The 11,319-nt window shown below is 55.2% G+C and overlaps 4 protein-coding genes across 4 annotated transcripts; 3 read left to right on the top strand and 1 right to left on the bottom strand.

Annotated features, from left to right (window-relative positions):
- Positions 1 to 345: 345 nt before the first annotated feature.
- On the top strand, positions 346 to 1,949 carry MYCTH_2313446 (uncharacterized protein). Its single transcript, XM_003658781.1, has one exon. The coding sequence runs from the start codon at positions 1,098 to 1,100 to the stop codon at positions 1,479 to 1,481; it is 384 nt and encodes a 127-aa protein (XP_003658829.1). The 5' UTR covers positions 346 to 1,097; the 3' UTR covers positions 1,482 to 1,949.
- A 1,026-nt stretch (positions 1,950 to 2,975) lies between these two features.
- MYCTH_2295112 (uncharacterized protein) lies at positions 2,976 to 4,423 on the bottom strand. Its single transcript, XM_003658782.1, has 4 exons — positions 4,274 to 4,423; positions 4,014 to 4,213; positions 3,928 to 3,942; positions 2,976 to 3,849 (listed from the first exon to the last, which is right to left on the bottom strand). The coding sequence occupies exons 1-4, from the start codon at positions 4,323 to 4,325 to the stop codon at positions 3,685 to 3,687; spliced, it is 432 nt and encodes a 143-aa protein (XP_003658830.1). The 5' UTR covers positions 4,326 to 4,423; the 3' UTR covers positions 2,976 to 3,684.
- A 1,098-nt stretch (positions 4,424 to 5,521) lies between these two features.
- MYCTH_2313449 (uncharacterized protein) lies at positions 5,522 to 6,608 on the top strand. Its single transcript, XM_003658783.1, has 3 exons — positions 5,522 to 5,687; positions 5,748 to 5,876; positions 5,949 to 6,608. Exons 1-3 carry the CDS (start codon positions 5,638 to 5,640, stop codon positions 6,259 to 6,261), a joined length of 492 nt encoding a protein of 163 aa, XP_003658831.1. The 5' UTR covers positions 5,522 to 5,637; the 3' UTR covers positions 6,262 to 6,608.
- Positions 6,609 to 8,358: 1,750 nt separating this feature from the next.
- Positions 8,359 to 10,233, top strand: MYCTH_2295119 (uncharacterized protein). The gene is made up of 2 exons (XM_003658784.1): positions 8,359 to 9,956; positions 10,036 to 10,233. The coding sequence occupies exon 1, from the start codon at positions 8,638 to 8,640 to the stop codon at positions 9,817 to 9,819; it is 1,182 nt and encodes a 393-aa protein (XP_003658832.1). The 5' UTR covers positions 8,359 to 8,637; the 3' UTR covers positions 9,820 to 9,956; positions 10,036 to 10,233.
- The last annotated feature ends 1,086 nt before the right edge of the window (positions 10,234 to 11,319 follow it).

Genomic DNA, 11,319 nt, shown 5'->3' on the forward strand with positions numbered 1-11,319 from the left:
TGAGCCGCCGCACCCTCGTCCATGATCAAAAGCCGATCGTCTCGTCTCGCCGACAAGTTTCCACCCGCTCCTCGCCGTCTTGGAGCTCCACATCGGGAATCCTAAGTGCTAACCGCCCGCATCACTGTTCAACGTCCCATCGTCCTTTTTCTGCGCACCGAGGCACGGACCACAGCTTTCAGGTTGACTTGCACAACGGTTGCCTCCCTAGATTTTGTGCTCCCCGGCGGTATCGTCTTGGTTTCTTGGTGGGCCTGGTCACTTGCTCAACCCACACCCGCTCCCGTTTTCCTTCCTCACCGATTACTAGCAGGAAATCACTTCATCTTGGTTCCCATATCTTTGCGAGCTTGCAAGCGCCTTATTAGCAGAGGAGCGTCATACGAAACATTTATTCATAATTCTGAGCCGCCCTCAAAGTCTGGGCGCAAAACATTGAAACTGGACCCAGCTGAGACTTGTCACCGCCTATCCGTCGCCCGTCAGCTTGGGTCCGGACGATATTCTCTTCCGAATCTTTAAACCCGCAAGCCACTGCGTGACTTTCCCACATCAGCAGCGCGGCCTGACCTGATCCTTGACTCCATCAACATCTTCTGCGGATTACTTTCGACGACAGCGTGGACCCTCAGCGACCATGGCGGGGCTTTTCAGAAGAGTGTACGACTGGCTGTTACGGACCTTCTGGTGAGTTTGACTGCCATGCATTCCCCCCCGCGTCACCGAGCTGCGGGGCACTACCGGGCCGCATCTCATCGGCAGCACATCGCTGCGACGCGCTCTGGGGTTTCGTGGTGCTGATTCGATGCAGGGCGACCGAATTAGATGTGACCATGATCGGACTGCAGAATGCTGGCAAAACCTCTCTTCTCCGCGTCCTCTCGGTGAGTAAAAGAGCTCAAGTAGCTCGATGCCGACGTGGACTGCAAGCACTGACGTCGTTTCATTGAACAGGGAGGAGAGTTCGCGATCGAGTAAGCAACCATTTCTTCACAATCTCCCACCCCGTTTGCTGAATTCGACCGTCCCCACCATCTTGATTCCCGTGGCCCCGGCTGACCTCCTCTTGCAGCTCCATACCCACCGTCGGATTCAATATGAAGCGGGTGCAACGGGGGCATGTGACACTCAAGTGCTGGGATTTGGGTGGTCAACCCCGCTTCCGGCCCATGTGGGAGAGGTATTGTCGCAACGTTAACGCCATCGTCTTCATTGTCGATATCGCCGACCTAGACCTGCTTCCCGTGGCTCGCGACGAGTTACACTCGCTAATGAGCCAACCAACCCTCGAGGGCATCCCACTCCTCGTGCTCGGCAACAAGTCGGATCTACCTAACAAGTTGTCCGTCGATGAGTTGATTGACGCCATGGACCTCAAGAACGTCGCCCACCGTGAGGTCTCGTGCTATGGCATCTCGGCCAAGGAGGAGACCAACCTTGAGGCCGTCTTGCAATGGCTGATGAGGTTTGCCAACCGATGAGCTCTGTTGTTGAGGCCTGTGAGCTTGTCGTTGCTTCTTGTTTTGGATACCCAACTTTCGGCGGGATTCGGTTCGCGTGGTGCTTCGGTCTCTCGGCAGTTTGGGTCTGGTGTCTCCTGGTTTCGCATTTCTCTTTTCCCCTTTGCTCTTTCCGTGTCGTCACAGCAGCTTTTCGGGCAAAGACATTTGATTATCGGCCGGCGACGACCAAAGTTTCTTCTCTCAACACCGGTTCCCTCTCATTCTCGTCTTGACGGCGTTGGAACTCCTTGCTGTGGTCAGGTCTCAAAATTAGGGATCCGGCAGGCCCCAAAGACTGTCTCCTCGAGCGCGCTCGAGGCAAAGACGCAAAGGCTTCTGGCGCAGACGAGCTCAGTCAGGTGCCGCAACGCCGCGCTTGGTTGGCAGCAGCTGCAATGGCGCTTGCCACTTGCAGCGGTGAGGGAGGAAATGGATGAAAACATTTCCAAGAAAACAAACATTCTTTCAAAAGCACGCTAGGGCCTGTATGGACGGGACTCGGAGAGTTTTGTCTGAGGCGTGCTAGGCGTGGCAGGTAGTTTGTATCCTCGGGGGTTCCTCATAGTGGACGCTTCATTCGAAGACAATGATGACGTTTTTGAAAGACTGAAATGGTGATGAAACCTAACGAGACGACCTGAGAGGAGTTCCTTTAGCAAGCCATGTGGCCAGCCAGTGGTCCGGTCTGTCATGGTCGTGACTTTGAAGGCTTTCGGTAAGGTTATTGGGAGGTGAAGCAGCCCCACCCAGTCAGGTCAGGGCTGTATTGGCTGGAGCGTTAAGACGCCGAGGCAAGTCAAGAGACAACAGCTCCATTTTCGTGAATGTCGAAAAGAAGGAGGGGGAAAAGAGTCTAGCGAGGAAACGGAGAACATGGAAGGAGAAACGAGTGAAAAAAGAGAAAAAAGCAAGGTCTGCACGCTTCAAAAGGAGGGACGGCGCGAAGGGGTCAAGTACTGGGACTTGCACACGGGCCATTTCCCGGCCATTGACGTGGGAAGGTATCATTGGCTGCTGCTTGCTTGGGAATCCATCCATCAACGACACGCCCGCGTACACGGAGCGAAGGCAAGGCAAGGGAAACCAGGGCGGGTCATGGCAGGACAGGGAACCGGGCGCTTCGCACGTACCTAATTTGACTGTTCGCTCCGAAGCATTCATAACTCGCCTCGAGGCGAGTTTATGCTGGCCTTCCCCGAGACCAGTACCTAGGATGTGAGCTCCCCGTTCCTTGGCTGTCCTTTAGGTGATAACTACCACAAGCCTGACGAGTCTACCATTGGGCCCCGATATTTCGAGAGTGCACGAGCTTAAGGAGAGTAAGAGAGCAGTATCACTCGCAAACACCAGGCTACCCTTGTAATCAACGCTCAAATGCTGGAAGTCACGGAGACGAACAGAGGTCTTGTCAGCTAGAGTAGACCCAACATGCTGATAAGCGACGTCGGGCGCTGCGCTTTGCACATTTCCATCATGTCATGCCGCATTTCTGACACTCAAAACCGTCCACGCTTCCTGATTTCTGCCGTGGCCAGGTGACGTACGCAACGCCGACACGACCTATATGTCTCCAGGTTGGCTCCTGTAAAGTCATGGCATGGCTGAAAATAACCTTTCGCTAAGAGAACCGTGATCTGTTAATACTGCCACTTGGGGTGTGGTAGCGGGAGCGGGTGCGATCGTGGTGGAGGTCCAGTGATAATAATCACCCATAGGGGTCCGTTTCGTGATTCTCGTCCAAAACTTCGTTCGTTCGTCGGTAACGAAACTGCACACTCCGTCAGAATGTCCAACCACTTCCCAAGCATCACACAGTCTTGTCCATCCTTCATCGGCACTGTTCTTGGTTCGGCACCCGGGACACAAGGAAACACCGATCGCATTCCCACCCAGGCGCGGACAAGCCGGGGGCATTCGAGCTGCTCTATTGCTTCCACGATTCTCATATTCCGCCACTCAAACACCCATCCAGGTCTCACATGCTCCACGTATGAACCCGCCAACAGTATCGGATGGGTGCCAGGTCGACTCGAGTCTTATTCCTATCTCCCAAGGCGCCTGTATTGTGCACCTCAGCAGGCCATCGTCGGAGGCCAATATCGACTCGTAGCTGATGAATGCAATGCCGAACGCCGTCCGTGTCCACGCAAGTCCCCGCTTCCCAACATGACCCAAAAACCGATCAACGGTAGGACTTCTGGAACCTCGCACGGGCACCCCTTCCACCGAACTTCTTGGGCTCGCAACGCCTGGGGTCGGCGACGAGAAGGCTGCGGTCGAACTGAATGAGAGCGGTCTTGAGGAGGTTCTTGGAGTGCTCGTCGATGTACTTGGCGTAGTAAGCGACCTAAACGATTGCCCGTATCAGCAAGTCAACCCTTCCACTTTGAAATCGAGGTGCGGTGCGGTAGATCCGGCTACTGACAATGGCCTTGGCAATCTGTTAAATCCTCATGTTAGCATCTGCCCCGCTCACATCTGCTCGCACCGAAGTACCAGGGATATACGTACAGCCTGGCGCGTCGCGTAGACCTGGGAAGTGTGACCACCACCAGCGACCCGGATGCGGATGTCGACGTCGGCGAACTTGTCGGTCCCGAGGAGAAGGATGGGCTCGTAGAGCTTCGCCCGCAGGATCTCGGGGGCGAACAGCTTGAGCGGCTTGCCGTTGACCTTGATCAGGCCCTTGCCCTGCACACAGCGAGCGACGGCTGCAATCCCGTCAGAGTCCGATCGACCGATTCGTTTCGCTTAAAGCAAAACACCCGTACCTGTGGCATTCTTCTTCTTGCCGAACACCTGAACTGCCTGGGTGGTAGCCATTTTGACGTGATGGCGGGATACCTTCCTGTTTGTTAGTTCGGGGCTGGATTTTTCTCCTTGTTCTAAATTTTGTGTGTGGAGGGGGAAATCAGGATGGGGCTAGCGGCAATCACGTGGCTTTGAATTTGTGGCTGACTGGTCAACTTGTGGCTTTACGGATATATAAGTCCGAGTGGGCCCCCGAGTCTGGTCCATCACGAAGATCCGGAATCAAAGTCTCCCGTCCTTCGCATAACCTGAATGTGACAGACCCGCCTGAGCCGCCGTGCCGACGCCGTGATGGGAGAGTTAGTCATCGAGAAATTTGAATCTGAACTTGTGTTGACCGATGGAGAAGTTCACCCACCAATACCCCCATCTACGAGGGTCTTTGCGACCCTATGGTTGGAGAGATTCTGGGTGACAGGGAGTATTTTAATAAGCGTTTGCAGTTGTTGTCACTTCGATGGCATCTTTCTTCCAAAAGAGGCAAAAAGTACGTCTCATGGGGCGTTGGATATCAAACATGCGTATCCGTATCCCCAACCACCGTTTGTCTAACGTACTACGGAGTACGTAAGCCTGTGGAGCAGTAGCGTGCCTCTGTACGAGTATGTATGATGACCCGAGCCAGGGTCGCGAGTATCTCCAAATAAAACATCGCAAACAGCGCGGCACACTTCCCTGCGCCTCCTACTCTGTACAAATCCTGTAAGATCAAGGGCCCCGGTAACGGATTTTCACTATTGACCGTAACCGTGGTGTCTCTGAATCGGAGCTCAACCAAGCCATGTCTATGTGCGATAAAATGCAGGCAGCGGTGTATCCTATTACGGAATACATTGTACGAAATGCGTGGAAGATGATTTTTTGAAAGAGAACGACGGAAATCGGCAAACATGCGCTGTTGCCCAAGACTTGGTGCGCCGCTTGGCAGTCTGCCTCGGGTGATCTCATTGGGACACCGGTGGCCAAGTTTGCTCAGCCATCAAAGTGCCACGCCTTCCGATATGACAACGTGCGGAAGTGTCCATGTCTTACGGTGCTGCTCTGCCGAATTTCCGCATGTTGGCGGTACAAACGGCGTGTGCCATGCCAGGTGATCCACAGTGTGGAAACTTCGTCGATGGCACGTCACCTCGCCCGCCCCTCCTCTGCTCTGCCGCATAATATCTTCCACGGCACCTCCCCTACCTTCTTCAACCAACGCATCCACGCTCAACTTCCGATTATCAACGGCATCATCGTTCAACCTTTCGGGGCATATCTCGTGCTGAAATCCCGCATTAAGACCCGTTTGCACAGCTTTTGAACGGTCCAACGCAAACCGATCATGGCGCCTTTTCCCGAGAAGGTCGCCGAACTTGCAAAGCGCGCTGACGGGTATGAAGGACACGATGCACCAGTGCCTTATGATTACACTAGCTAACAATTGTTCTGTAGATGCGGACCTGGCCGCTACCGTGACTTCGATGGCGATTGCCACTACTATTCCACATGGTACCACTGGGGCCGCTGGGTTTTCGCCGGCCTGGCTATTCTCCTCATCCTCATCATCTTTGCCGCTCTTCTGTACGTCATCCTTTCAGCGTCTTACGTGCTTTTTCCATTTGAACGATTACTAAATCAATATCTTCTAAACAGCCGTAACTCGCGCCGGCGCAGGAGACTAGGTCGACAACCATTGTACGGAACCGGGTGGATGGCTCCGGCACCACCTCCGTACTACCCTCCGCCGCCGCAGTACTCGCCCCATGATCAGGGGGTCCCTCCCCCGCCGGGCGGCTACAAGTATGGTGAGGGTGGTGGCTACTACGGCGGCAACCAGCCAAACAACGGGTATTACGGGGGCAACCAGGAGGGCATTCAGCTGCAACCGCCGCAGAACGCCTACCATCGCGCTACCGACAACGACTACGCGCCTCCTCCGGGCCCTCCGCCGAAACCCGCTAACTAGCTGGCATCACGTTTGGGACACGAGTCACTGAAAAGGTGGAGGAGATATTCGCTTATTCACACCAAAGCTTCGCAGGGATAACAAAGGGTGGCCGGCGTTAAGGGTTTGTCATGTTCTGGAGGCCGATAAGTCAGGTTTTAATGATGGTTGGGGTTTCGTTCTGCGTGTACAGTTTCGCAATCTCATGACGGTCTTTACCTCTATTTGAGTTAACTCCATTGAAGAGATCCCTGGGTTTCTGCTGATCAGTGAGCGGTAGCGTGATGCTTCTGCTGTGTGGCACCAGAGTCTCACGTGGTGTTGCCAACGAATTGATTCATGGAAAGATGGCGTTTGCATCCGATTCTCAATCTGTCCCGTCCAAAACTGACAATAAGGGAGTTAAGTATGAAGGATTGATATTCAAATGAGCTCGGTGGCTTCTAACTGAGGCGGCTTGAAGACACGGGACCGCTGCTTGCTACGAAGGATGGATACCCGCCATAGGAATCCGATCGTTGGAACTGTCCGAAATGTCGCTGTCGCTATGTTTTCAGTAAGCTGTCGGAATTCAACTCGAGACTTGAGGTTGTTTCGTTCCCTGGATCATCCGGGAGTGAGAGCCCAAAAGGGCAAGACAGAGCCGTAGCATACGCGACTTGAGACAAATGCGGCCCCTGCGCTTTCCGGTCTACGACGGGATAGTATAAAAGAAGCAACTGTTCGTAGCATATGTAAGCAACTCTCCGTATCGCCTGCCTGTAGTCTTGTCGTGTCGCGTGCCGTCATGACGCTGATCGACCCAACGAGTTTTATTTTCCCCCTCATTTCTCTCTTTGTATCCTCGGCCAAGTCGGAGCTGGATGGTGATCGGTGCGGACCCTAGAGGAGTTCCCTTGATTGACGATCTTGATTTGGTGGTTTGTGATACAGAAGGCAGGGGCGCGGGTGAAATTGCCGGAACCCCGCCTGGTTCAGGCGATGATTGTCCCGTCCCTCATCTCCCTCATCTCCCACGCTCTCAGCATCGTAAGCACGTAAGGGATTCGGCAGCATGGTGCCTGCGGGATGCTTGGTGAAGGATTAGGCTTTTTCAGTGTCAATAGTTATCTGAACGAAGTCGAAGCATCAGCGAAGAATATATGCTTTGGTGCAGACAGTTTTTCCTCGAGGCTGATATGCCAGATATGATAGTCGCTGCTAGAGAATGGTTGGACCCTGTCGCAAGGATCTGAAGCCGTTGGTGCCTTGTAGATGCAAAGACAGGGCGAGGGGGTCGCTGAGCGGACCAATGCCATCCGCCGATTGTGTGCGGGTTCGGCTCTTATGGTCGCGCAATTCCTACCCGCCGTGGGAGGCCTTCCGCTTAACTCTCTTACTCCCCCAAGGGCTGACTTTTCGCTGCCCTCCGGGTTTCACCTCGCTCACACACGAGGCGGAGCAGAGCCACTCTTTTGGTCTTTCGTTTGACGCGCTCTTTTTTGGAACCGGCGGCAATTGTTCGCCTCGCTTCGTTCTCTACGAGCTGTTCTTGTCCTTATTTCAATTGCTGTTCAACACACCCTCAATCTCTTGGTCGTTCGCTCCTTTGCGCCCGTTAATCTGCATCAATCGACATCGTTGTCGAGATACCAAGCATTTCACGCCGATTATTTGTGCTTTGCGACGACAGTTACATCATCGCATATTCGGTCTAAAATTACCTTCATACTGCGCTCCGCGGCGGTGCGAAACCGACACCCAATCCAAGCGTCAGCAGAACGGCATCGAGGGAACAGACGATCATACACAAGCGACAGCCAACCACAATGGCGCTTTAGTGTGCTGCTGAACAATCCTATCATCAACCATCCATGCGAGTGCTGATCGTGTTTATTGATCGCTCGCACCATAATCATTCCCGGAATCGGTTGCTTGAGCAGGAGGTGGAAGATCGAGAGGCAAGATGCCGACGGTCGACGTAGCGATGGAGAGGAGCTTGAGGAGGGGGGTTTTGGACTTATTTGTGGCCAGTTTGCGACCGGCGCTCGAGAGGAGGGACATCGTGGGGCAAATATCGGACGTGAAGACAGCCTTTTCCAGCTGGGATAACTGCATGCAGGTGAACTATTGCAAGTAGGTCTCGGGTCCTTTCTGGATGATGCCGCCGAGTGCTGACAAAAGACGCAAAGGTGGCCCGTCATTGCGCTCATAATTATCGGGGGGTTGATCATCATCTCGGTGACCTGGTGCATCATTCGGTGCGCATGCTGCGGGCTTTCATGCTGCTGCTCCTGCTTCTCATGCCTCCGGTGCTGTGGTAACTGCTGCGGTTGTTGCGATCCTCCCAGAGGCAGGCGCAAGTACCTTGACGAGCCCTACATACCTCCGAACTACGGATACAAGTCGCAGGAACCGATGCATGCCGGCTTCAATGCTGGCTCAACTGCATCCCCATTGTCCAAGGGGCCCGGGTTTCCTCAGTACGCCGAGTTCGATGCAGGCGGCAAGAAGGACGAGGACGCTCTTCCGCAGATGCCGAGCTGGGAGGGCGCAGAGCAGAAGAAGGTGCTCGTGGAGGAGGAGGCCGTCGAGATGAGTGCACTTAAGAAACCCGAAACTGGCGGGGAAGCTGCTCGGCCGATGTCCCCGCATAGCTCTCGCTCGCCGGTCAATCGAAGCCCGTACGGCCCACCAGGCGGTGGTCCTGGGTCTGGCGGGTACCATGCCGCCAGCACGGTCGACTACGACGGCCCCTATGCACAGGATGCTCCGGCTTACAACCACCCAGGCGTGGCTTACGGCGAGGCGGAGCATGGATACGGGGCTGGCGGCTTCGCAATGGGTCCTGAGCGGCGGTCACCCCAGGCCTTCAATAACGTTGGATACGGCGGGTATAGCAACATCAACAACTACGGACAAGCACGCGACTACCCCGGCTCCGGAAGGCAAGGGAGCTACGACAATTACGGTGCAGCGCATCAGCAACCCTACGACAGTTACGACAACTTTGGCGGCCCTCAAGCCGACCAAGGCTACGGCATTGCGCGGCACCAAACCCCCAGCCGCGAACTGAACAACGCCTCCCCCTTCCCCGGCGACTCAAGACGCTCACCAGCACCGCAAAGCCCTTACGGCCCCGATGCGCGCCGCTCTCCCGCCCCACAAGGGCCATACGGTGCCGAATCGCGCCGCTCCCCAGGCCCCGCGGCTTATGGCGGCTCTCCTCCCTACGGCGGCGGCCCCGACCCACGGCGGTCCCCCGCGCCGCAAGGCGATTACGGCAGCAGGCGATCCCCCGCACCCCGGCAAGGACCCTACGGCGGGGCCCGTTCGCCGCCGCAGCGGCAGTACTCCAACAACGGCATGCACTCGCCCGTTGGCGGGGTTGGCGGCTTTGGTTCGAACGGGCCGACGCCGCTGAGGAACGAGGGCGGGTTCGACTTCACATCCGGGTACAGCCGCCCGCCGGTGGAGAGGAGCGCGGCGGCAAGCCCTGTGAACGGGCCAGGAGGATATCGGCAGCCGAGCCCGTCTGCCGAGTTCGGCGGCGGCGGCGGCGGGGGGTATTCGGGGTATCAACCCTATAAGCCGGCGTAAGGGTCGCATGTCTGCTTGGCGTCACGGACGCGAAAGCATTGGGGGAAAGGGAGCCTCGATTTCGGATCCATGGATTGATATATCCTATGGATGTTTCAACGGCATTGTTGGTGCCGGTGTCATTGTCGTTTCTCCGCGTTCGTTCACCCCCCTTTGGTGTTCTTCTCTTCCTCCTTCTTTGGTTTCTTTCTCTCGTTGACGTCGCAAGACTTATAGATGGTTGCCTTTGTTGCTTGTTTCTTTTCTTGTTTTTTTTTCTCATGACCAGGGAGGCTATGCTGGGGACAACAACTAGGAGATGCGTATCGGTGAGGCTATGTGACGTGGGTGGTGATGGAGGGAGGTGTGATACCTTGTTGTTCTGGCCGCACTGTTACCGTGTTGGACTTTTCCTGGTGTACAAAGGTGTAAGCGGGTACAGCGGGTGTGGGATATACACTACGGATACTGCGAGGAGGTTCCTTCGCGTCCTTCGGTTCTGTGGTTCCGCTTCTTCTCGCTTCCTGGCTGCTGGAGCAGCGATGGTGGCTGTGCTAGCAAGCCGTCTCATTTCCCCGGGCTCTGGGCCCGCTGATTTGACTTGATGACGAAGGCGTGGTCATTGTTGAACGGGTATAATTCCTTATTCAGGAATCATACGTAAAGGTGCGGGTTGCCATCATCCGACTTCAGCCTTCCTTGACAGGGTTTGGGCATGTTGAGGCAATGGGGCTTGATGGAGCACTAAGAGTTAGACACAACAGCGGCCATGGTTGATTTATTTTCGGTGCTCGACTCGGAATGTATTGTGCGGCGTGATACGCGGTCGACGCAGTACCCTTCATTGGATCACAGTATGTGCCGGGGTGGTACACAAGAGAGCCACCGGGTCAGCCGTTCATGGGCTGTTGTTTCGCGGCTCCCTGGTTGAGACTGGTCTCCCATTGTGGACCCTTAATGTGAGAGTGTTCCCGAAGGTCCCGCGGGCGGCACTCTCCGAGCCGGATGCCATGGTCATCGTGTTAGTACCGTCTTTTCCCCTAGTCCTGCAGTGACAGATCAGAGACGCAGTTTGAATCTTTTACGACGTCCGGGCGCATGAACAGATGCACGTTGCAAAGTATACGGAGTAGTAAGTACAACGACCGCCTCCGACATTTCATTCAGGGGCCCTAGACTGGAGCCTTCAGCTCCTTTTCAGGTCAGGGTGCGGTCCGGCCAGAATAGAGGGATACGGGGTACGAGTACGCGTCATTGAATCAGTCTCCCCACAAGGTGATTCACCCCAGTTGCCCCTTTGGTTGCTGGGCAGCGCCAAAACATGGCCCTGTCTTCTTCTAACGAAAAGTCCGAAGGCATGAGCAACTTTTTTTAAGAGACCAGAATGCGGGAAATAACTATGTACGAGTATGTACGGAATACATTGAAACAAACCCCCAAGGCACGGGACGCTTCTCAGAGGCCAGGACTTGCGGCCTGATGACCCTTGTTTCAACGGCCACGGTGACAACTTGGCCGGAT

The sequence above is a fragment of the Thermothelomyces thermophilus genome, chromosome 1 (assembly GCF_000226095.1).
Source record: "Thermothelomyces thermophilus ATCC 42464 chromosome 1, complete sequence".
NCBI classification, from domain to species: domain Eukaryota; kingdom Fungi; phylum Ascomycota; class Sordariomycetes; order Sordariales; family Chaetomiaceae; genus Thermothelomyces; species Thermothelomyces thermophilus.